Raw genomic sequence first — 25984 nt, 5'->3', positions numbered from 1 at the left:
CCTATGGAAGGATTTTGGGCCCTCGTTGAGTCCGCCCCGGACAGTTGAGACTTCCGAGTCTAAAGGAAACGCTACTCGCTATTTCCTCGATGTAGCTAATAAACTGATCACTCAGTGCGTGTGTCTGCATTCCTTATTCTGAAAGTCAAAGCCGATTCCTTGCCATTAATCTCGAAACTTCATACCCAGAGAGTCGGGAAGGGAATGTTTCAAGTCCACCCAAAGTGGAATGCAGAAGTTTCGCTTAACTTGTAAATGATGCTGCCGACCATGATGTCTGAGAGTCTAATTTGTTTTGGTGGACTTTCGCTAGCCTGGTCAGCGATCCAAGAAGGAAGGAAGCATCTTCCTGTGCGGGACACTTCCTAAGTAAAATGGATTTTCTCCAGGAATCTTGAATTTTTCATGCTGCAAGATCTTGAGAAGAAAGCACCCGATTTAGAGACAAAATAAAGCTGGCAACTTATTGCCAAGTTGCTTCTGCCTAAATACTAAACAACCACAACGATGTCTCCACAGGAACATTATAGTCAATAAGACGAGCAACTGGAGATATAAGCTGACAATCACTGTGACAAGTGAGAAACGTTATTTGTTATAAAATACATGTGTTTTTTGGTCGGCTTGCCTGTTTTACTGAACAGAAAAAACAGATTTTTTGGGAGTAGAAACCGTGCTGTCGAAGACTTCGAACAACTGACAGCCAAGAAGAGAAAAAGAACTCTTTTTTCAGTTTATTTTTAAATATATATTCTAAATCTTTTTAAATATATATTTATTTAAATGTATTTTGTTTAAATTCATGTAGTGTAACTGTACTTTAAAATTAAATACGTTAATAAACAACATTCACATTTGGTAGAACTATTATCATTAACATAAAGTGGAGGCTTCATAAATTCATTAACTTCCAAATACATTGCGCGCAAACTTATTTCAAATAATCCATTGAACGTCGAGAGTAGCACTTCTGGACATTGCACCAAACGTATATTAATTGAGGACAATCTAACATCTGGTACTCTGCCGCATCTTACTCCAATGATGCTCAGATCTCGCTTTTTGTAGTTGCATTTCCTGTGATATTGCATAAAACATGGACTTCTATTCTTTCAAATCAAACAGGTTCAATTCTTCTGTATAAAGCGTTATACAAGGGGAAGGAATATATTTTGATATTCATCAGCAATGTTTAACTTCCTTCCAGTTTTTTACAGGGTTCACTGTAGAGTTGATGAATCCTTCTCGAAACTCGATGTAGCCCAACTTGGACATGACATTCCTGCAGGCGTTTTGAACATCCACTATCTGTTTTTTGTCCATCAGTCTAATCCAATTTGTTGCAGCTTCTGTAGAGTTCCTGGATGTTGAATAAGCGCTCTTATCTTTTCTGCCGACTGTGTTTTCCTTGAGAAAATCTACCACATCCTGAGGAGTTTCTTCGAAGCCTAAAAATTTAAATATTCTATGGGTGGTGTGTTCTGGGAAGAGTGCCAAATCTTCATATCGTAGCTGCATGAAACTATTTGGATATTGGCGTTGAAGTTCGCAAGAATATTCAAGGTCTTCTTCCATCAACTTGCAGTGCACTTCCGGAACCCAACATATTTCTAAACTTTTACACCATTGAGCAACAGCTGGTTGAAATCTTGAAAACATAATCCCTCTTGGATCGCGAACGAGATGAATTACTTTAATATTACGGTCGCTGGTTTTGTCCAGAATGTGAAATGCTTGTTTTAAGGGAAGTCTTATAGTTTTAATAATATTCATCTCAGCTAGCATGCATTGCTCACTGAGGAAAGTCTGGTTGTAACAATAGATCCCCTTTTCTATTGATTGACAGGTTTTCCAGTAATTCTTGTTATGTTGAAATCTAAACAAACTTTTTTCGTATTTTTTGTTGTAATGTCGATATGAATTCCATCTGGCAAACTCACACAATAAAAGATCTTCCATGAGTGCTCGAACAGGGATCGTCTCCACTTCATTGAACAGGTAAATGTAGTCTCCGAACATGCCCTCTCCTTCGAATGAATAGAAACTTGAATGGTAACTCTGAAGTAAGTCGCCGAAGAATGTTGATCCACTTCTTGCATATGACACGACGAGTACTCGTATCTGATGTCCAGATTTTTCCAACACTGTTCCACCGTACGCTATTGGAATAAAGTTTTTCGAATTAATTTTATTATATTTCATATATACATATAAGATCTTAATAAAAGAACCCGAACACTTGCATGTTTTAAAGAACCCTTACTTAATACAATATTTAATGATTTTTGGCCCACCTTTGGGCTTAGTACACTGTATCTTCTTTGGAGAACTTGAAACGAGTTTTGAAAACTATTGGTCCTTTAGCTATTGATTGTGAGAGTTTTGGCCTGGTCCCAAGTCACTGTTCTAGTCTGTCCCTAAAGTATTCTATGGGTTGAAGGTTGGAACTTAAGGAATACGTCTGAAGCTTTTACAGGTTTAGGTCTTAAAACCGTAAGCTGTTCATTCCAGGAACTACAACCAATATTTCAAATGAGAACCGCGTGAAACGACCACAGGAGGTGACCGCACATCTGCCAATCTTCACAAATGGAACGACACACACTCTGCTGAGTAACATTTTCCCGGTATTTTTCAGACACAAACATTTCGGTCAGACTGAGTACCATGATTCGTCACTTCATGAAACAGTTTTTCAATGTTCCAGGACCAGTTACGTTGTTTATGCAATCAAAAATTTGACACTGTGATGTTTGGTTTATGCTCTTCAGCTCTTCCATAAAGTCCGATTTAAGAAGCACTCTGTGTTCCGTCTTAGTACTAATATGAGTAGTTGAACATCTCCATGTAGATACTCTACATGCAGATCTTCAACTACTCCCTCCCCTACAAATCGCATTTTCTTTTTTGGCGTAGCCACTGGATAAAACAGGGGCAAACCGGATTAGATGATGTCGCTGTCCTGAGCATAAGAGAACAGTCAAATGGCCCTTAAAGGAGTAATTGGTGATTCTAAAACCATAAGAAAGATGAACAGATTTAGAAATTAATGTGACGTTTATTAAATAGTTTATTAAATGCTTGTTTTGAAGTACTCACTTTTTAAGAATTTCTTATAGCTTAGACTTGTTTCAATGTTAGCGTTTCTTGTTAATAATAATATAGAGGGCCTTTCGGTGGCCTTTTAATTGGGGGGGGGGGCCCACAAGTTCTGGCTACGTCACCTTAGGTTAAAAGTGATGCTCACATATTTGAAGACAGAAGTTGTAAATTGATGCAATGTGTGTACAGTTTTCAATCTGAATAGATAATACACAACATCTATACTTTGAAGAATCACGAGCATAAATATAAAGTAAGATTTTAATGGATTCTTCTTCTTCTGGTGTTATAACCCAGGGTGGGTCTTAGCCTTCTCAACGATGTTCCACCAGTAAGCCCTTCCAGAAGTCAAACTTCTAATTCTCATGGTCTTTAAGTCCTCTTCTACGTCATCCATCCATCATTTCCGCGGTCTTCCTCTTGCTCTCCTACCTATAGGTTTCCATTCCATTATCCTCTTAGTTGTTCTGCTGTCTTCCATTCTCATTACATGTTCCAGCCAGGCAAGTCTCTGGCTCCTCACAAATCTGACGATGTCCGCACCGTGAATAAGATTGTCAAGTTCATAGTTCGTTCTGATCCTCCAGGATCCATCAACGTCTTGTACGGGACCAAAGACTTTTCGCAAATTTCTACGCTCGAACACTCAACAACCGTTCACCTCTACTCATTAATGTCCAAGCTTCGCAACCGTGTGTTACAACTGGTCTACTGAGACTTTTGTATATCCTTAATTTTAATCGATTAATTAACTATAAAATACATTGCAAGAAAAAAATCTCAGTATGAAAAGTTCCACTTCTGGACATTGTTCTGAACGTACACTGCCCTACCATTAATATCCGACCACATGCCTTTAGACAAAAAAAGAGCTTTTACTGGATCATTTAATATTTTTTGCTGAAACCGTTTGGTTTTATGACGGCCTTCAATCTTTGTGGCGTACTCTCAACCAACTTTTTATAAATGTCATGTGATATGTTCCTCAACGTGCACGTACCCGACGATTCAATACATCCCAAAGGTGCTCCATAGGGTTCAGATCAAGACTCTGGGCTGGCCAATCCAAATTTTCGACAACCATGTTCTCAAGCCATTCTGTTACGACTCGAGCAGTATGGCATGGCGCATTGTGTTGCTGACACAGGTATGGGCCTTCCCCGAAGTATTGCCACAATGTTGGAAGTATATAATTGTCCAGGTTGTCCTGTTATTACACAGCATTCATGGTTTTGTCGATAAAGACAAGTGGGCCCAAGCCAAACCATGAAAGAAGCCCGTACCATGACACTGCCTCCACCAGACTTCATTGTTGGGACAATCAGGAAGAAACTGCTCCCGGGGGATCGCCACACCCAGGAACGGCGATCAGACTGGCAGGGTGCGAACCTGGACTCGTCTGTCCATAGGACTGATTTCCACTGCTCTACAGTCCAGGATTCGCGCTCCCTACAGCATATTAATCGGCATCTAGCATTTGTTGAGGTGATCAATTCTGTTGAGGTAATTCTATTGAACGTGTCATCTTGCATGCCCACTTTTGCAATTCTCTGTTCGAAGCCCAGTGTGCATATATTTATAGCAGATTCTGTGACGTGTTGCATGCATAGGACCTGTTTCCCCATCCATGGAGAGATGTTCGGATATTAATGGTAGGGCAGTGTATAATTTAGGGAGAATCAGAATTCAAACCCACGACTAACAACAATGATGCTGAAATCTGTCACTGTTTATGGTTGTCCTTCCATATAATATGAAAGAAAACATTAATTTTCATTCAGCCACAAGCAGGTTCAATTGGGCTGTCCAAAGCGTTTTTCTAAAGATTTTTATCACAATGGTTTACTTTCTTCTATTGGTTCATGAAATTAAATGTGGTTGTTGTAGTAAGGTTTTAGGTGCATCAGCGACTAAGGCCATATTGCGACATATATAACGTCTTTAAATTGCTTTGTGTACTGTTGCCGATTTTCTGTTTGCTGGAGAGAAAACCCTAGTTTCTGGGAGAAACACCGTGCTACCCTCACCTGAGAAAATTCGCTGAGGAACTGTACAACGCTCGTAACTTAATGTGTTCCATCTTGGACAGGATGTTCCTATTTTAATATCTACAATCAGTTTTTTGTCCATCTTTCGAATCCAATTTTCCTAGAGTTCTGGATGTCGAGAAACGGCTGTTTTCTGTTTTGGTGACTTTGTTTTCATTGAGAAAATAAACCATCTCCTGAGGGGTTTGTTCGAAGACTAAAGGCATAAATATTCTTTGGGTGGTGACTTGTGGGAAAAATGCCAGTTCTTCGTAAGGTAGCTATATGAAACTTTTTGGGTATTGGCATTGAGGTTTGCAAGAATATTGAGGGTCTTTTTCCATGCATTTTCAATGTTCTTCCGGAATCCAACATTTTGTGGTGTAAGATACTGAATGTATTCATCTGTTGTAGCACCATAAACAGATTGATTACTAATATGCCATCCTGTGATCACTCCCCGGTGGAAGCAGCTAAGTTCATTGCCTTGGTCTGTGCACTGAACTTAAATAATGCAGTCCAATTATTCTTTTAATATATATTAGAACACGAAACAGGGAATGTGACCTAATTACCATGTAATCAAAAACTTATAACCAATAATAATAATATTATTACTGAATTAATCAATGATATTGATGAGGGTATATTGATGAAGGTATATCAGGCTGAATGTCGAAGTTTGTAGATGATACAAAGAAAGACAGTTGTTAATGACAGTAATAGCAGTGCGCTACTCCAACAGGATCTAGAAAATTTGGACAGATGAGCTAAGAAGTGGCAACTGAAGTTTAACATTGACAAATGCAATATGGGTAGAATGGGTAACCCCAGAAAAACGAACCAACTGTGTGGTAATACCCTCAGGGAAGTGTAGAATGAAAAAGAACTGGAAATAATTGTGCAGTCAGATATGAAGTTTTCTAAGTAGTGCAGCCAGGCTTCCAGAGTAGGTCATGGTGTTTTGTCAATGATATATAGGAATTTTGCTAACAGAGACAAGGAGATGATTATCCCTCTGTATAAGGCAATGGTCAGGCCACACCTTGAGTACTGCGCACAGGTCTGGAGGCTTCATTTTAGGAAGGATGTAGATTTGTTTGAGTGTGTATAGAGAAGGGCAACAAGATTGGTGAGGGGAATAAAGGAATCCTCTTACTAAGAGAGGCTTAAGTTCTGCAAATTGCAGTGACTGGAGACTAGGCACCTGCGAGGTGATCTCATCGAGGTGATCTCATAAGGCCTTGAATGGGTTGAGATGGGATTCTTCCTCTTGCTCGGATTACGAACCCAAGGGGGCATAAATTCAAATTGAGGAAAGAAAGGTGTATAATAGATGTGGGGAAATTTGCCTTTAGTTAGTGGGTGGTTGATTGGTGAAACAAATTTCCATCTGTCGTTGTGAAAGTTCACAACTTAAATAAATTCAAGGAGGAAGTGGACAAACGTTTAAAGGGAATGGATGTTTGAAACGTTGCCTAAATTGCTGATACGCCCAGAGGTCTACAACAACCAACCATCTATTCAAGGTATCATTCTTGTATTTCACTTCCTCTCTTCTTTGTATTTAGACGTCAAAAGAATGTCCTATCCCCGTACTGAGCCTCTTTGCTAATGATCTTACAGTTGTCTTACCACATCAGCAGTTTTATTACATATTCACTTACAATGCTCTTACTTTTGGCAATATAGTGAATTTATAGAATTGAAAAAATCTGCAAATCTTACCTTGCTTTCGTTGGAGCATAAGAAAAAATGTGTAGAAGAGAGAGGTACAGGCACACACGAGGAATATACTCTTTAGAAAAAAATTGGAGGTTCTCATTGTGAGAAAAAAAGCTCTTGAGATATCTGAAACAAATACAAGACACTTGGGATTATATTTATCATATTATAAACTAATATGGAATTTCAATGATTGATAATCTCACTAAGTCCATGAATGTGGTGGGTTTCCACACACATTTTTCTAGGAATTGATTAAAATTATCTTGAATTTATTAGGCTTTTGCTTTAATAGCAAAATATTCAAACGGCTAATTTATTTGGGACAATCCTTGTGGTTGTTTTATATCACGTGTAACAGAACGTATCATAAAAGCAAAGTGGTACAGACAATCAAAGAAAAATCTACACTCACCTACCAAAATTATGGGACATCCCTCAGATTACAGGATGCGGTATGTGACTGAGAAATATGCAAATGTTTTGGTAAAATCTGTAGATAAACTTGCTTTCAGCGAGATGAATTTTTAAATACAACTTGGATTGGGTAGATGCAGTTGGCTGTGCACCAGCTACATCTACCCAAAACAAATCACTTTTTATTTCTAATCATTGGCTGTTTAAGTGGGGTCAATTAATAGCCGTCATTTATCCTCGATGCATCGAAGTACGCAGTTGGTGAATCAACACGTATCCAATTAGAGACGTCTTGTTTTCACCATAAAGATGCTGACTGGTATGATGTATCCCCCTTTGAAAAACCTAAGACAGCCTCATTACTTCGTATGATCAACAGTCCAAATCTGTTCATGCTTCGCATACATCTTGTTCAGTTCATTCCATTTGGGAGCCTCAAAACCCAACCGACAAAGCGAGCCCAAGGACCGACAGGTCTTTGCATTAAGGTCAGCGTCAAGAGACGTTTCACATGTTTCTGGTAAGCTGTGATATTACCAACCACTGATTTCGCATGGGTAAGTTACGTTCATAGTATTGGTTGTAAGAAAGTGAAAAGTTCTTTACGTTAGACAGCATAACAGAGGATACTTGGGATGGAACACGACCTTAAAATTACAACAATACGAACTATGGCTACTTTGTAACTACTCGTGAGGAGCCTGCAGAGGCTCAAACTGTGGATTGCGACCACTTCGAGAATCTCCAGCAACTTAGAGGGATTGGGTTTTAAATTTTGCCCGAGACACGCTAGTCCAGTCTCCAAACTGTCATCTAAAAGCGGTCATTTTCGCATAAAATAAGATATTTTTCAAATTAATTACGAATATCAGTACCTTTTCCGATGAAGCTCCTAAACGCACGATTATCCAGGGGACTCAGTACTACCCGATCTAAAATTCCAACTCATTCCATCTGTTTTTCAGATAACTTCAGGAGAACAGCAAATGACGCTCGTTCAACAGGACGTGATTAACTCGATTTCTCAATGTCCTGAATTTAAATTTTAAATTTGTTGATAGAACTAAAGAGATAAGTATAGGATTTATCGTTGCAGGTGTACATGTGATATTAGGAAATGATACAGGGATTATGGGTTGAATGTCAATAAGCAGTGTACTGTAATTCGCAATGAGTCATCACAGACTTTTCCTTGAAAGGGTTCAGAAAATCATAATTGATCTAAGAAGAAATTAATTGGCAAATTGTTCATTTAGTACGTTCCAATGGCCACAATACGTTTGTTACTTAGTACGCTACGTTGTGGAGGAACTTGACCACGAGGTGCCTCGGCGTTGCACTACTCCATCGGAGTAGTATATTGCTATTTATTTAAGTGCAACTGCTTTCTCTCGTTTGAGGGCGCTGAGTGTTTTCAAGGTCGCGTTTCAACACCACATGTTGGACACACCGAAGTCTCATCTGGTTTACACCAGATGAGACTTCAGTGTGTTATGTTTCTAAATCATGTGATATTATGGTTGGTTTTTCTGATTTTATGGGCAGCATTATCGTGTTTTTCTATTGGCAGTAAATAACAGGAACAACTTTGAATTGAGGAATGCAAGTTTGATTTCGTTGGAAGTAGTTCATTCCACAGAACTATCCGGTATCATAAGCCACGTGGTAAGGTACCTGAGGGTGCTTGTAGATGGTTGTCCTTTCTACCGGCCCCACGTTAAGCAGTTGAAGAAACGCGTTAGAGCGACATATGCAAAAATTGGGAGAATTGTAAGGGTGGATTTGGAGAGCAGGGATAAATCCCTGATATCATATACAAAAGTGTATTTCTCCAAATGATCACTTATGTTGTGGTGCATGGTATAGGGTCAACAATTATCGTCAGATTCGAGCACAGATTTTCTCTTTTGGGGTCACTCGGACCAGCAGAACGATTGTTTCTAATGATTTAGCAGGGAGGGAGCCTGCAGATTTGATGGTGATGAAGAAATCTCGAGAATTTGCAACTAGGTGGAGTGAGCCTAAGGGGACGTTGTGGGTAAGACTTGCCTTGAAAAAATTCCCTTTGGCGTTGAATCACGCTTCCTGCTATGTCGTGTGGAGGGTATGGCGCGAATCTGCAAAGAGTAATCACTCCCATCTCCTGGTCCAACAGAAACAGGCAGGTGTTTTGGTTTATATTGTGTTTTTGCCATTGGGTGACACTTTACTTAGCAACGGCCCTGACTACAGTCTGTATGTCTGACTTTTGTGACAGTTAAAATTATGGAATCTGTGATTAAGGGTCCAGTGCAGTTCCATCGGTGATAATGATGTTGTAAGAAAGCAGCGGGATGGTTTCCTTAGGGAAGATGTGGACTGATCAGTCTGGTATGGCACGAAGATGAATGAAATGTGGTTCTTCTAGTGAACAAGAAGGTACGTTGGTTGTCCTGTTGGCTGTCTTCTTTTTAAGGAGAGTGATAGGTGGAGGTAGAAACAATATGGGGGTTTACTGTGACGAGTGCGTCCAGCCTAACTCATGAGGTCAGTTTCGCGGACTTATGGAAAAGGTCGGCAATTTATGGGAACGTCGATGTGAGCTGATTCTCAACTCTCAGAACACAACGTAACAGAAACATTTTCGTCATGCAAATTAAAAGCGAACGTCTAGTGCCAAATACTTTCGACATCAGCATTTAATAAACAGAAAACTTCGCTCTGTTTCCCAACAGTTGCACTCATTTGCATTTCAGGTTACAGAAATCGGAAATAAACGCTCTTTGCCACGTGTCTGAGTACCCTGTCAGTTATTTTCCATCGCTGCTCTCGCAACGTAAAACAGTCTCTGTTCGGAAAGGAAGACTGATGACTACGCCTTCTGCATACGAAAGTGGAGAGTGAGTAATACTACGAAAATAAAACACGCATTCAGTGGCCAGTTTATTAGGAACTTCCAGACAGCTACAGAATCAATAGCTCCTGCAGAGATAATGTCTCGTGTAGTTACCAGGCTATACAAAGATGATCGAAGGGTTGTGTGCGTGTGATTAAGCAGATATAGTCCAACAGGGTGACCATGGGTGACTTTAACCGTGGTATGATAGTCGGCGCCGTGCGTACCGGTTCAAATATCCCGACCCACTACCTCTTAGCTGGAGTGTATTGACTCAATGTCCAGGAATGATCTAAGAATGTTCCAAGAACGATTAAGCAACAAGCAAACATCCAGCTAATTTCAGACTTGTAATTGAAGATAAGCTATTTTCCCTGAAATTTTGTGGCACTAATGACCAAAAACTAAGTCATGCATTGGTGTGCAAAACTTAAGGACCAACACTATTTCTAAAGGTTACAACCACAAAATCTTTACTTAAGGTACTCTTTACTGATGAGAGTAGATTCAGTTTCAGCAGCTATTCTGGACGTCAGCTAATCTGGAAGGGATCGATATGGCGGTCGAGGTGTTCTCGTCTGGGGAGGCGTTATCTTGGATGGACTTACACAACTCCAGATACTGGAAGGCGGTACTGTAACCGGTGAACGCTACTGTACTGAGGTCGTCCTTCCCCATGTGCGTCTGTTCGGAGGTGCCATTGGCCCCGAGTTCGTGTTTGTGGATGATAACGCCACACCCCATCGCACTGCAGTTGTTGATATGATTTTGGAAAGTGAGGACATTGTTCGTATGGATTGGCCTGCTCATTTCTTTCGATCTAAATCGCATCGAACACACATGGGATGCTCTGGGGAGACTCCTAGCGGCACGCCCTTACCCACCTGAAAATGTTCACCAGCTTAAGATGGCGCTGACAGAGGAATGGACAATGTTACGACAAGAACTTATCAACAAGTATGGACAGGCGGCGCAAAACCTGCATCGACAGTAGGGGTGGCCATATCTTCTGCTGAAGACCACCTCTGCCCTATATTCCATCTTTGGCAGTGATGCATCTGTATCATGGCAACCAGTGCTATGTTGCCATTTCCTGTGTTTCTTTTATCATTTCTGTACCTCACGAGGTTCCTTCGGTATGCTTTTCCCATATCCAGGCCACTCCTATGAGAAACTACAGGTGAAAACCTGACTGGTCCTTAAATTTTGCACCCCAGTGTATTACTATGTTAGACAATTATTGACACATTTTTTCAACTTCCGGCTGCTCATGTTTCTTCCGGTCAGCTCACGCATAAAATCTTTAAAAAATTCTATAAGTGATCTCTGATGGTGGAATCTACGCAATACTTTAAGCAATATACACTGTCCAGTCAAAACATTACGACCACCTATCTAATAGTCTGTCTCTCCTCGTCTGGTCATGAGTACCACCGCCACCTGGCAATGGAGGAACTCTATAAAGTCTCTTAAGGTCGCAGGAGGAATGTTATAATGTTTTGACCAGACAGTGTGGTTTCAGGTAAAACCGTTCCCCTGGATTACAGGCAGGTACTGGGAAGCAGTCTACCAGGTGATCCTGTTTTCTGGCCCTCACAGACATGCACCCTAAACACACCTGGCCTCTGACCACGGACTCAGTGAGCCCAGGAAGACGTATACTGGACATTTGGGAACATGAAACTCTGAACCGACGAATTCCTGTTGATGGCTGGAGAAGGGTTAACCAATAGCAGCATCAATCAATGAAACCTTCGTGCTTGGTGGCAACATTACAGACTGGTGATGGATATGCGATGGTGTGAGGAGGAAACGACTTGCTGGTACAGCCATCCTGATGGCACGGGATTTTAATATATCTGTACGCAGTTTTCTTCTTCATTTGTGATATCTGCTGGTAGATCAGTTCATGTATTTGTGGTGCATTGTGTTTATGAACTGAGTCCTCATCAATCTGATGAAGAATATCATCATAAACTCTATTAAAGCTGAATTGGGAAGCTGAATTGCACTTTCCAACAAATCCCAGACATTCTTTATTGGATTCATATTTGGAGGATTAGGCGGTGAGGACAAAAAGCTGAAAATTTTCTTTTTATTAAAATCAGTTTATTTCCCAAGAAACCTTGGGTCACCCCGGGACGGCTCTGTGCCAGAAGGGTGTGAATATTTACAGACTAAGGTGCGAGGAACACAATGTACAATAAACAAGAGTACATGCATGCTCGACCCGAGACTTTTACAGGATTAAATATACAATAATGTACAAAATATATGATTGCATGAAGACAAAAAGACTTTGTCATATACAAATAGGCAAGTTAAAAAAAACAGTCTGTCATGTCCAGGAGTATTTGAGTATTATAAGTTCATTATCTTGAGGATTTCCTTCCTGTAGGGCTTGTCTTCACAGAACCTATCAGGGTGGATCCTAAATTTATTGAAGATCCGAAGACAATTGGCTGGAAACATATTCCTCAGGAAATCAATGCTTGACAGCGTAAGACGTAGAGGGAAACAGGAGTCGGGGTGCTCCCCTCTTGCCCTCCTAGGGCCAGAGATTAATGTGGATACCGATGGAGCATCAATTCGCCTCGTTATGAGCCGTGCAAGCGTGAGGACATTTTTTGTCATGATGTGTCTCCAGGGAGTGGTGCCCAGATTTGCTTGTAGGATAGATCTAGAGATAGTTAGGGGGTTGGCCTACCACCCTGTTCATCCATCTAAGCAACCAGTACTCTAAACTGAGATACTTCTGAAGGTATGAGGCAGGGGCAGATGACCAAATTTCTGAAGCATAGAGAGGAATCGGCGTAATACACCTCAGGATGTGCCGAACAAGCAGCGCTGGCTGATGCACACCAACGAGCTCTTGACGCACTGCCCAAAGAGCAGCATACGTCTTCTGCCTCATCCTGGCAAAGTGAGGCTGAAATGTGAACCCAACGTCCCAGATGAGGCCAAGATCAGTATGAGAGGTCGCCTTTTGCACCGGTTCCCCACTAACAAAGATTTGGATATCATTTTTGACTTTCTTCTTGGTTATCGTCAGTTGTGCTGATTTGGAAGGGCTCAGATGCAGCCCTATTGTGGCAAGATAACTTTCCAAGCTCAATATCTGCCTAGAAGCTTGTTGGTTGATATCTTGAATCTGATGATTATGATCTGAGCTCACGTAGAACTTCAGATCGTCGGCATAAGAGACAAAGTTCGGATTCTGAGCAAGGAAAGGCTCCAAAACTGCTGCAAACAGGATAGCTGACAGTACGCTTCCTTGTGGGATGCCTCTTGAGACGTCAATAGTTATTTGAAAGTCATTGTGGGTCACAGACAGTTGTCTAGGGAGTAAAATAGACTTCAAAATTTGAAGTAAGGTATCCGCCAGGCCGAAGTAGTGTTTCAGAATGGTAAAAAGAGCTTGGAGGTGTATCCTGTCATAAGCCGATTTTATGTCGAGGAATATGATATCAATCTGTGATTTGTTGTTAAGGGTGCGCTGAATTCTGAAGAGGGTATCAAGACGATTGGTAGTTGTCGATCTCCTTTGTAGAACGGTATGCAGGTGATCTGCATACCGTTCTACAAAATACTGGGGATCTTCCGCGAACAATTCTCTGGCTGCATAGATTCTTGAGGTTCATGGTATACTTTCACCTTGCTATTGGTATGTTTAATTATTTGAACTTTGTTCAATTTTTCAACATCATTAACAAAAACATTTATGGCCTTGACCCATCCCTTAATCAAATTGTTACAGATGTTGGGTATTGTCGTAACCAGGACGTGCATCATATTTCGATCCCTCGCATCATCTGGGAAATATTGGCTACCAAGCTACTGTTTAAGTTAGCCAAACAACCGGAAATCGCTAGAGATCGAGGCAGTACGAAAGATAATGTGGCCCAATTCAATTTATTGCAAATCGATCCTCTCATAAGATTCCAGACAGGTTGTACAGACAATTAATGTTTATACAAATATCAAAACATTTATTGTAAATAAATGTAAAGAACAAGTAAAGGTAAACATCCGCACATGTATCCTACAACCATTCTTCCTCAACTTGAATTTATGCCCCCCCTCATGTGTGTAGTTTCAGCAAGTGGAAGAATGCCATGAACATTCAGCTTACTCAATCCATTCAAGGTCTTAAATACCTCAATCAGATCTCCCCGCAGGTGTCTAGTCTCCACACGCTGCAATTTGCAGAACTGAAGGCTTTCTAGGTAAGAGCACCCTTTTGCTCCCTTCACCCTTCTCTGCATCCGTTCCAGCAGATCCACTTCCTTCCTAAAGTCAGGCCTCCAGACCTGCACTGGAGAACATAAAGTGTCTAACCAGGAGTTTTATTTCTGCGATTCCATTATAAGGGTGGCTTTATAAGTCCATTCCAGTAAATTGCGTGTTCGGAAGAACTGAAAAGATCTATTTTTAAGCCAACCTGCAAAAGTCTTCGGGATTCGTTGGAAAATACAGTCAAACGATTGAAAATGTGCACTCACTCGCTAAAAATTAGAAGATGGTAGATGTCGGAAATCTTGCACTGTTTCTCGAACTGTTCAAATATAATCTTTGTATGGTGGATAGTTGTGTTATCGTTTGAAAGAATCCATCGCAATCGGGGTAAAAATTAAGCATTGCAGGAAGAAGTTGGTAGGATACTACAGAAATATATTCACTGCAGGTAACGATCTTCTACCCACACGAGGGGACCTAGCCCGTACCAACAGAACATGCCTAATACCATGATACCGCCTCCCACGCTTGAGTGGGAGAGAAGAGGCAGTCTGGATGCGTGAGATTCATTCTACACTTTCATCTTATAACTGGTGTGAAAAGGAGACTCGCTAGATCACATGATTTTTTTAAACTGTTCTACAGTTCAGTCTTAGCGTTGTTGGCAACTCTCCAGTCAAATCTTTGGATTTGTTACAGGAAGGAGTGGCCTTCCCATTGGCACACGACTACCAAATCCCAGATTTTTCAACTCCCGCAGCATAGTTCTGTTGGAAATGGGTATTTCTTTGCCCAAATTAAATGGTTTCAGTCGTTTTTCTGTACATTGGATCTTCTGTACTTTGGAGATGGTGTTTTCGACACACCAGCCATTTCCTTTGTTGTCAGTTGTAAACCTGCCCCACAATAACACCTTTTTGAAAATCAGACAGATCACCTGTCTTCCGAATGACCATCGATTAAGAATTCGCAGTATTTATCTGATACAAAGGAACTTGTAATCATACTATGCAACAAGGATTTCTTTATAAATCAAGGATTTATAAAGATGGAGAATGAGGCCGGACCGAGAGATGATCTCCACCTTAAGGTGTCCCCCCCAGGACACCTTAAGGTGGAGTAAATTTGAAAGAGTTGGTATTCTCTAAGATGATTCTCTACTTCATATTGGAGCGTAAAATGCGTTCATAGCTTAAAATTCTCTTTTGAAGATAATCAATAATTCGATACCCTTCCAAAGGGCAAGGAACAATGTTAATCCACCATTTCCATTAAAATTCAATTTATACATTCTGTCAAGCCTGCAATACCTGTGTCTTGTTAACACTCTCGCCACAAACAACCAGCTTTGATTCGATCCTAAGAAGCCTTCTTCAGATGTGAAACCATGAACGTTCGAACTGACATAAGTAGATAAATATTTATGAGAAGAGTATTGTAAGAATTAATACAATCACACTAATATATCACGTGATATATTGACTTCTTTTTATTGAAATATTCCAATTAATTTCAAAACACTTCGATAGAAACATTAGACAAATTGGCTACGTTTCGGGCAATACGCTGTCCCCGTCATCAGGCCTATAGAGGACTGTTGGAGTGGCTCCTGGACTGAATTCTCAAAAAGTACACGAACAGCTTCTATAATTATAAATAAAAAATATGACCTCCCTATTTCTATAGGCAATTGTTCGATAAATCATCAATAGGACACCATGGACCTTCCTTACTGTCACTCTACCATTGCCCGAAAACTTCATATTGGGTGTATCATAAACCCCCAATTCCTTTCTCCCCACTATGAGACATCTGCAGAATAAATTTAAAGCGTAAAAATATATTCCTTCTAACAATCTGGAGGTACTTCCTACTTGGGCTAAGAAATATTCAATTTTCAGAACTATCAAGAGCAAGATTTGCTCACGTATATACTGGAATTCTTGAGTTGTTGTTGTAGAGTTTTAGTCGCACCATCGAATTAAACATTATTGCACCGTATATAATATGTCTGCAAATTTCGTGTGTTCTTTGGTCAATTTTCTGTTTGTTGAATGAGGACCTCGAGGTTCCAGGAGGTAAAAAAGATGCTACACTCGCCTGAGACCGAGTAACTCATAAAAGTTGTGAGAAAGGCCCTTAAAAATTCCTCGCATCTTTGACGGGATTCCGAATTAGGTCTTTTCTAACTGGTGTGGGGAGGACAGAGATTCTACCAACGATCTACAGCGAGGATCAGTGGTTTGCAAAGTGTGTTCTATAAAACTATTTTCAATCCATTGTTAATGGATTGATATTGAAAAGATATTTTCAATCCATTGTTAATTATTATTGCTTTTGAAAGATATTAGGGTTCTGTAGAAGATTTATATTTCTAAATAGGTTTGTGATCAAAAGTAATTGAAAAGGGCTGACCAAATCATACCAGGAATAGTATTTTTAAACCTTGCACATGAAGGATTATTAAACAGTCCTCCCAGAGTGAAGTTTCAAGTATATTATTGTATATTGTTCATGTAGTAGACGCAGTCATTGGTAGCGACGATGCTACCACAGTTGGAACAGCGTTCTCTCCACGCCGGGTGGAAAAGACCCGAGTATTGAGTCTCGTCGATGATGTGAGGAACTTTTATGAGTCTTTTTCATAACGTGACTGAGTTAGTCGGTCTCAGGGGCAGATAGCACGGTTTCTTCTTCAGGAAACTTAGGTTTTTCAACCAACAAACAGAAAATTGAGCATCAGCAACCTTAGTTGCTGATGCTTCTAAAACCCTACTTCAACAATATAATGTAGTAGACAAACTGGAACCTCCCCCAGCAAGAATTATAGTACATTAGTGTACACGTAGCTGAAATTTAACTGCTAGTAGCCCATGCTTTAAATAAATAGCGATATACTCCTCTGATGGGGCAGCGCTTTTCATTTAAAATATTGTAGTGCAATGCGGAAGCAACTCGCAGCGAAGTTCCTCCACAACGTAGTGTACTAAGTAACAAACTTGTGAAACGTCTCTTAACAGTGGCTGTAATTTAAAGATATATGACTCCTTGGACTCGCTTTGCGGGATTTTGGGGACCTCCTGAGGCCTACAAAGGTAATGAACTTAAGAAGATGCATGCGAAGCATAAACTGGTTTAGATTGGTGATCATACGAAGTATTGAGGTTGATCTTAGATTGCAGTCAGAATCTTTAAGATAAAAAGACACCTATAATTGGATACGCGTTGATTCGCCAGTTGTGTATTTGGATGCATCGAGGATGGATGAAGCCCCACTTTAACAGCCAATGATCAGAATCAAAAATGGTTTCTTTTGTAGATGTAGCCGATGCACATTCAGCTGCATTGAAGTTGGTGGATACGCTGCTGTCTGGAAATACTGTTTTTGAAGCTGTTGAGGACTAGTTCAGGTACTGTACGAGAGATCCAGTGTTGTGTTCATCCAATACAACAATGGTATTTTTCTTTGATGTGTGACTTCTTGGGTTATTTCTTAGTCGGGTTTATGACCGTTGCATTCTGCTTCAGAGAGAGAAACAATAAGACAATTTTTTGGAGAAGTGCAGACCACAAAGGCTTAAAGCACATCTAGTTAGATTTTGTCACTAAGATGCCTACCCTACCACGAAATTGACAAAATTTAAATATTGTATTATATAAATACCAACACGCACGAAGGTTGAATTAAATATTAACTGGTATTGATCTGACCCGCGCATGAATGAATTGACCACTAGCCGTTGGTCATCTTTATCTACAAAAACATTCGCATATTTCGATATAATAGTTTATGGAAGCAGACAGGAACCATTACCAGAAGAGCTGGCCAAGGGTTACATCAACCAGAACAGAGCACTATCTGGCTCTAACAGCAAGACGGAATCCTACGATGTCCTCTCATTAGGTTGCTGTGGCAGCGGGTGAATACATTTCCAAGAAGGTTCAATTGAAGTGGACTTTACGCGAAGGGTTGCATCCCATTAACTCCAAACCACCGCAGAGCTCATCGAAACTGGCTCCATAATGTGTGACTTGAAGCCCTGACAAATGAGGGACATTTCTGTTCTCTGATGAGTCCTGTTTTAGCCTACAAATAGATTCGAGACGTTATTTGATCGGGAGACAACAGGAATGCGGTACCATCCCTCCATTATCTGAGAAAGGGACAATTAGTAGTATCATAACTGCGCAGGGGTTACCAGAACACATCTTCGAATCCTAAGTGACACTTTTTAGGTGTGCAGTTGGCCCGGACTTTGTTTTCACGCACGACAATGCCACTGCTGACCAGGGTGGTGGAAATCATTTGGACAAACATTTTGAGCGTGTGGATGGGTGAAATAAGGGGGGGGGGTTGGCTGATGCTATATATAAGCTTGCTTTCTTGCATCATGTGCCTCAACTAATGCTAACATTTTAAACTTTTGTGATTTGTAGCTAACCATGTAAATCTTATCAATAAAAAATATCTATTTGTAAATATTGTCTGTCTTTTTCTTAGCTACTAGAAAAATAACTTTAATTTTTTTCCCATTAATCGATAGCCTTAAAATTTTAGACTTTGGAAAATTACTTTTAGAATGTAAAAAATCATTATTTTTCTAATATAGAGCAAAAAAAAATTCACGTTACAGATTGGACCGATAGATGGAGCCACAATCCATAGTTATGGGTAAAAATATATACTGTACAGTATATTTAACCATCAAATACATAAAATAAAAATCTTTACTTTAAACTTCTCGCTGGCAAAATGGACTAACAAAAACACATTATAGGTTTCCAATAGTATCAATATTGGAAATAATAATAATAAACTTTTTGTTTCAGGTACATAGAACATATATAATATTAGTAACGAATGGGCCTGGAGTACTGGGGTCCATAGTTCAAATACAGATATATACAGTTATACCCAGTTATTTATTAACAAATAAATTACAAATAAAAGTAAAAGTACAAAACCAGTAGCTTTCGGAACGCGTGTCCCTTTATCAACTGATAAGTTAATATAAAATTTGAATACATTACAAGCAAATGTGGCACGTTAATCATGCGTCATTGTTGTAGCACGGACGTGTGCTGCCTTGCGCCAGTGATCATCCATCAATAAAACGGTTGTCTCCAGGATTGGATGTATACGCATGCCTTTCTGGCGATTTAATGCCTTAGGGTTGTTTATTATGTTTAGTGACTCTAGCCATAGGCGGTGGCGAAAGTGTCGCGCGTGGTCCACTATCTCAAAGTCGCGCTTGGGGTCAAGATCGTGGTTGGTAGCCCAAAAATGTTCTGCGACCGCGGACTGGTCAGTTTCGGCAAGCCGGATTGCTCTGTCGTGTTCCGTGAGGCGATCCTGGAGACGTCTCGATGTCTCACCTACGTAGCAACTGTTACAGGCCCTACAGGTGATACGGTACACTACATTGCTGCGTAAGACAGGTGTGACAGGGGTCTTCACACTGGAGACAAGTGAACGTAGGTTCCTACCTGGTAATTGTACACATTTTATGTTGTAACTTCTCAGGATCTTCGAGATACGTCCTGACACTCCTGAATAGTACGGAATGTAGGCGGATGATATGCCGACTTGCTTCGGAGGTCTTGGGTTGGAAGTAAGTTCTTGTGCCTGTAACAAGCATCTGTTTAGTACATGGGATGGATAACCGCATCTGGTTAAGTCCGCCTTCACACGGGAGATCTCGTTACGTCTAATTGTGTCGGTGCTGGAATGGCTCCAGGCCCTGGAGAACAGGGTGCGGGCAGTGCTATTGAGATGGCTTGGAGCGTGGCCGGACCCGTAGTTGGTGAATTGACCGCACCACATGGGTTTGCGGTATACTGAGGTCTCTAGACGTGGGCCTACGCGATGCACTAGCACGTCCAGAAACGGGAGCGAACCGTTCACCTCTGATTCTACGGTAAACTTGATGAAATTGGATAGGGAGTTGAGGTGTTCTAGTAGTACCGTTTCAGAACCACGTGGTATTATGGTAAAAATATCGTCGACGTATCTACACCACGTTGTAATAGGTGTAGGTGGGTTCTGGTGTATCTGCTTCTCCAGATCTTCCATGGCGATGTTAGCTACTACGGAACTGACAGGGGCACCCATAGCAGTGCCATGTACTTGTTTGTAGAGTGAGTCTTCAAAGGTGAAGATGCTGCTAGAGAGGCATAGGTTGAGGGCGGTACAGATGTCATCAGTGGATAGTGACATCCTGGATTGGAGGCTTAAGTCGCTCTTAAGGAGCCTTCTGGCGCAGTGCACGGCCTGTTGGACGGGAATCGAGGTGAATAAAGAAACCACGTCAAATGATGCCATGACAGAGTTGTCAGGGATTGAAATGTCCTTAATGATGTTAATAAATTCACTGCTGTTTTTAACGGTGTGAGATGTATTACCTATAATTCTTCCCATCAAATGCAGCGAGAATATTTAACTCACTACAGATAGATGCCGAAAAACTGTGTGAGGATGCAACATACCGGAAAGAGATCTTCCAGGATTCGTACAGGCTTACTGAAATATGAATCGGCTGCAAAGTACTAAAGAATTGTGAATAAAAGTGAAGCTTTCTGCTTTAAGAACAATAATCTGTTGACTGTAAAAATATACCTTCTGTAACAGTTATGTTAATATGTAAGTTATATGTGCTGTATAATGTATGTACAGAATCATTAATGTGTAAATACTGTATATATTAAACATAAAATGTGTATATAATATTTCGGGACGAGACTACGTGTTCAGTATATGTAACCCACTGCACGTAGTATCTCGTACCCTGATATGTACTTAGCACCCTCCTGGCACTTTGCCGTCCCGGGGTGGTTTCCTTATGGAAATAAACAGATAATAATAATAATAATAATAAAAGGCGAGAGGAGGCTCGCGATATGTTTGGACAGTTCATACGTTGGGGCACTGCAGCAAGACACTATAGGTCTGAGAGGAATACCCGGTTTATGGATCTTTGGTAATCCGTAGAATTGCGGTAGTTGGCAGCCAGTAGCACGCAGAAGATGGTGAGTCGCGGTCGGGATCTTCTTATCTTTAAGCCATGCGTGGACAATTTTATTAACATTTGCTTCCAGACGTTTCAAGACTTTAACGGGAGGATCAGGTAGAGGTTCATATACTTTAGGATCGAGTAATAGGGCTAAGGCTTTCTCTCGGTAGGCTGATCGGTCCAGCACAACAGTCCGGCGCCCTTTATCCGCAGGAAGTACAACGATGGAGTTGTCTTTTCTTATAGATGACAGGGCGGCACGCTGGCGGTGGTTGAGGTTTGAGCACGTTTTTCGAGTGTTGCGGAGGATTGCGACAGTCTTGAATCGGATCTCGTTGGCAGTTTCTTCGGGAAGGTTGGTAATACTGGCTGCTATACCCATAGCGAGCTGTGTGATGGGAGGTTTCGATGGTATAACGGCGAACGTTGTACTTCCTGCGGATAAAGGGCGCCGGACTGTTGTGTTGGACCGATCAGCCTACCGAGAGAAAGCCTTGGCCCTATTACTCGATCCTAACGTATATGAACCTCTACCTGATCCTCCCGTTAAAGTCTTGAAACGTCTGGAAGCAAATGTTAATAAAATTGTCCACGCATGGCTTAAAGATAAGAAGAACCCGACCGCGACTCACCATCTTCTATGTGCTACTGGCTGCCAACTACCGCAATTCTACGGATTACCAAAGATCCACAAACCGGGTATTCCTCTCAGACCTATAGTGTCTTGCTGCAGTGCCCCAACGTATGAACTGTCCAAACATATCGCGAGCCTCCTCTCGCCTCTTATAGGTAATACATCTCACACCGTTAAAAACAGCAGTGAATTTATTAACATCATTAAGGACATTTCAATCCCTGACAACTCTGTCATGGCATCATTTGACGTGGTCTCTTTATTCACCTCGATTCCCGTCCAACAGGCCGTGCACTGCGCCAGAAGGCTCCTTGAGAGCGACTTAAGCCTCCAATCCAGGACGTCACTATCCACTGATGACATCTGTACCGCCCTCAACCTATGCCTCTCTAGCAGCATCTTCACCTTTGAAGACTCACTCTACAAACAAGTACATGGCACTGCTATGGGTGCCCCTGTCAGTTCCGTAGTAGCTAACATCGCCATGGAAGATCTGGAGGAGCAGATACACCAGAACCTACCTACACCTATTACAACGTGGTGTAGATACGTCGACGATATTTTTACCATAATACCACGTGGTTCTGAAACGGTACTACTAGAACACCTCAACTCCCTATCCAATTTCATCAAGTTTACCGTAGAATCAGAGGTGAACGGTTCGCTCCCGTTTCTGGACGTGCTAGTGCATCGCGTAGGCCCACGTCTAGAGACCTCAGTATACCGCAAACCCATGTGGTGCGGTCAATTCACCAACTACGGGTCCGGCCACGCTCCAAGCCATCTCAATAGCACTGCCCGCACCCTGTTCTCCAGGGCCTGGAGCCATTCCAGCACCGACACAATTAGACGTAACGAGATCTCCCGTGTGAAGGCGGACCTAACCAGATGCGGTTATCCATCCCATGTACTAAACAGATGCTTGTTACAGGCAGAAGAACTTACATTCAACCCAAGACCTCCGAAGCAAGTCGGCATATCATCCGCCTACATTCCGTACTATTCAGGAGTGTCAGGACGTATCTCGAAGATCCTGAGAAGTTACAACATCAAATGTGTGCAATTACCAGGTAGGAACCTACGTTCACTTGTCTCCAGCGTGAAGACCCCTGTCACACCTGTCTTACGCAGCAATGTAGTGTACCGTATCACCTGTAGGGCCTGTAACAGTTGCTACGTAGGTGAGACATCGAGACGTCTCCAGGATCGCCTCACGGAACACGACAGAGCAATCCGGCTTGCCGAAACTGACCGGTCCGCGGTCGCAGAACATTTTTGGGCTACCAACCACGATCTTGACCCCAAGCGCGACTTTGAGATAGTGGACCACGCGCGACACTTTCGCCACCGCCTATGGCTAGAGTCACTAAACATAATAAACAACCCTAAGGCATTAAATCGCCAGAAAGGCATGCGTATACATCCAATCCTGGAGACAACCGTTTTATTGATGGATGATCACTGGCGCAAGGCAGCACACGTCCGTGCTACAACAATGACGAATGAGTAACGTGCCACATTTGCTTGTAATGTATTCAAATTTTATATTAACTTATCAGTTGATAAAGGGACACGCGTTCCGAAAGCTACTGGTTTTGTACTTTTACTTTTATTTGTTAATAAATAACTGGGTATAAATGTATATATCTGTATTTGATATATAATATTAAAAATATAAATGTTATATGATATTTATGACGATAATGTAATTATAAAAATTACATTTCGTAATACAAATTATATATATATACAGTATATAATTTTAATCTAAGTTTAAGTAACTTAAACCCAAATTACGTGGCACCCCTGGAATGTTGTTGCGGCACCCCGGTTGAAAACCACTGCGTTAGCCAGTGGGTGGGTAATTGCTGGAAGAGACTTCCATCTGTTGTTGTGGAAGTTGATAGCTTAAATAAATTGAAGGCAGAACTAGACAAACATTTGGAGTGGGTGGATGGGTGAAATGGAAAGTTTAGTGGGGTTTTTTTTAACTGTATCATATGTCTGTACTAATGCTAATATTTCAGGGGACTTCACGCAGCGAGAGCTGTAGTACATTAGTGTACAGCAGAGATTCTCAATGGGGACGAAAATTGTTTTTTGGGGGGGCGAAAACAATCGTGGGTATTACAATGGTTTGTGGCCTTCCAAAGTTCAGTCCTACCCGACATCTTATTCCTTAATATTTAATTTCTCTCATTGGATTTTCTTTTCCCCTGAGACAACTGATTTTTAACATATAGGTATATTATATTAGGAGTGAGTGAGAAATTTTGATAAATTTCTCGTAAATTTTGATAAAGGAAGATAGTGGGTGTGCTTTAATTCAACCACCTTTGCTTTTCATAGGTATTAAACGCCTAAGTGCTTTTCGGAGGTAGTCTCCGCACTCCTTGGCATTTGAGCCTTCCTGACAGTTGCAACCTTGGTGGTGGCGTAGTGGATGTGGTTTTTTTATTCTTTTGTTTCATTGGTCAATATATGAGGCGTGGATGGGATGAGGAAATGTTTTAGTCTGTTATTTCTACTTTCTACGCGACAATTAGTATTTATTTATTGTTTCCTTGTGGAAGTTGTTTATTTTTGATCCACAGTGCTTTTGTGAGTGACACGGGCTATGAGGGTTAAATAAACAAGAAACCAACTTATATTATATGACTTGGATTTTTCGAAAACTTAATGAAGTATCACTTCAACTCAAATTGATAACATATCTTAATTTACGGTACTCACCTTGTTATAATCTGCAGATGATGCTTGAGGTAGGATGAATAAAGTTTGAATTTTAAAAATTGGGATTAATACGTTTGAATTTTGAAATACGGAGTTAAATTATGCTCAAAGAAATAGAAGCGCACGTCTTCATCCTTGGTGGTCATAAATTGAAGGTAGAAAACGATTGAAGCTGTAAAAGTTAAACTGAGAGGCCAATAGCCATAACGAGCTGGCTTTCGTTATTAACGTCTTCAGTTGGCGATGGTGGAAAGAATGAACGCGTGTATTTAAAGGACTCTATGTTCCCATGATGCTCTTTGATACATTCTCGTGCATCTGGGTAATTTGGAATTTAATACGTTAAGTTTAGAATAATGGCGAAACCATACTGATAAGGGCTTCGTACTGGATAATTAAAACTAGATTTCAATTTTAAGATAGGGATGGCCGAATCATCTAAAGGGGTGTGGTTGTGGGACTGCACGTGTAGTGTAAGTTGTGTTTGATTGTCCTGTTCTGAAGCTATTGTAATGGTAATATGCGCGTGTATTTGATGTTTTTGTGGAGACGTATTTAGAGGTGGTGCTACCCATGTAACATGCATTACAGTTTTGTTGGCATTTAATTAGATAAACAATATTGTTCATATCACTGATTTGATATTTATATGTATCTTTATATGAATTAAACTTTGATCCTAGTTTATTGTATGCTGAAAATGTGAGGTTGATGTCTGTACCAGTCGAAGGAATCGTTCGGGAAGATTTCTGTGGTAAGGAATGACAATACGTGTGATGTGTTTGGATGGTTTGTTGATATTATTTTGGGCAGTGGTGATGATTTGTTGGATTAACTGAGAAGGTTATTTTCTGGATATGAATTTTTCTGTAAGATATTGGAGTTCATTAGATGAGCCTTCGTGTGTAGAACTGTATTTGAAGGCATTATGAATCTGGTTGTAGAGGACAGCTTTTTTTGTACTAAGAGGATGATGGTGCGACTCAAAATGTAATTTCCAGTGTGGGTATTTTTTCTGTAGATTCTAATTCCAAGTTTGGTGTCCATCTTATATATGGTAAGATTAAGGAAATTAATCTGTCCGTTTTCTTCTAAATCAGTAGTGTCATTATTAGAGATTGTAATGGGACTTATTTGAGTCGATTTAAATCGGTATCTTAAGAATTATTCGGATCATTTGTGTTCTTTAAAAGGTGAAATGAAAAATAGATTTTCAGATTTATTT

At 40.7% G+C, this 25984-nt stretch overlaps 1 protein-coding gene across 1 annotated transcript; it reads right to left on the bottom strand.

The window, feature by feature from the left end:
• Positions 1-901: 901 nt before the first annotated feature.
• Positions 902-8194, bottom strand: LOC150086145 (carbohydrate sulfotransferase 1-like). The gene is made up of 3 exons (XM_090373740.1): positions 8147-8194; positions 6858-6980; positions 902-2159 (listed from the first exon to the last, which is right to left on the bottom strand). Exons 2-3 carry the CDS (start codon positions 6952-6954, stop codon positions 1183-1185), a joined length of 1074 nt encoding a protein of 357 aa, XP_090229866.1. The 5' UTR covers positions 6955-6980; positions 8147-8194; the 3' UTR covers positions 902-1182.
• Between the last annotated feature and the right edge of the window lie 17790 nt (positions 8195-25984).

This window comes from Mastigoproctus giganteus, chromosome 5 (genome assembly GCF_048544385.1).
Source record: "Mastigoproctus giganteus isolate SK-2022 chromosome 5, ASM4854438v1, whole genome shotgun sequence".
NCBI classification, from domain to species: Eukaryota; Metazoa; Arthropoda; class Arachnida; order Uropygi; family Thelyphonidae; genus Mastigoproctus; species Mastigoproctus giganteus.
This window is presented reverse-complemented; position numbering and strand designations above follow the sequence as displayed.

Bases quoted from the DNA above. Each gene is read 5' to 3' on its own strand.
- LOC150086145 (XM_090373740.1), bottom strand. From the start codon at position 6,954: ATGAGAACCTCCAATTTTTTTCTAAAGAGTATATTCCTCGTGTGTGCC. The intron at 2,160-6,857 runs GTAAGATTTGCA...TTATTCCAATAG, and splicing joins TATGCTCCAACGAAAGCAAG to CGTACGGTGGAACAGTGTTG.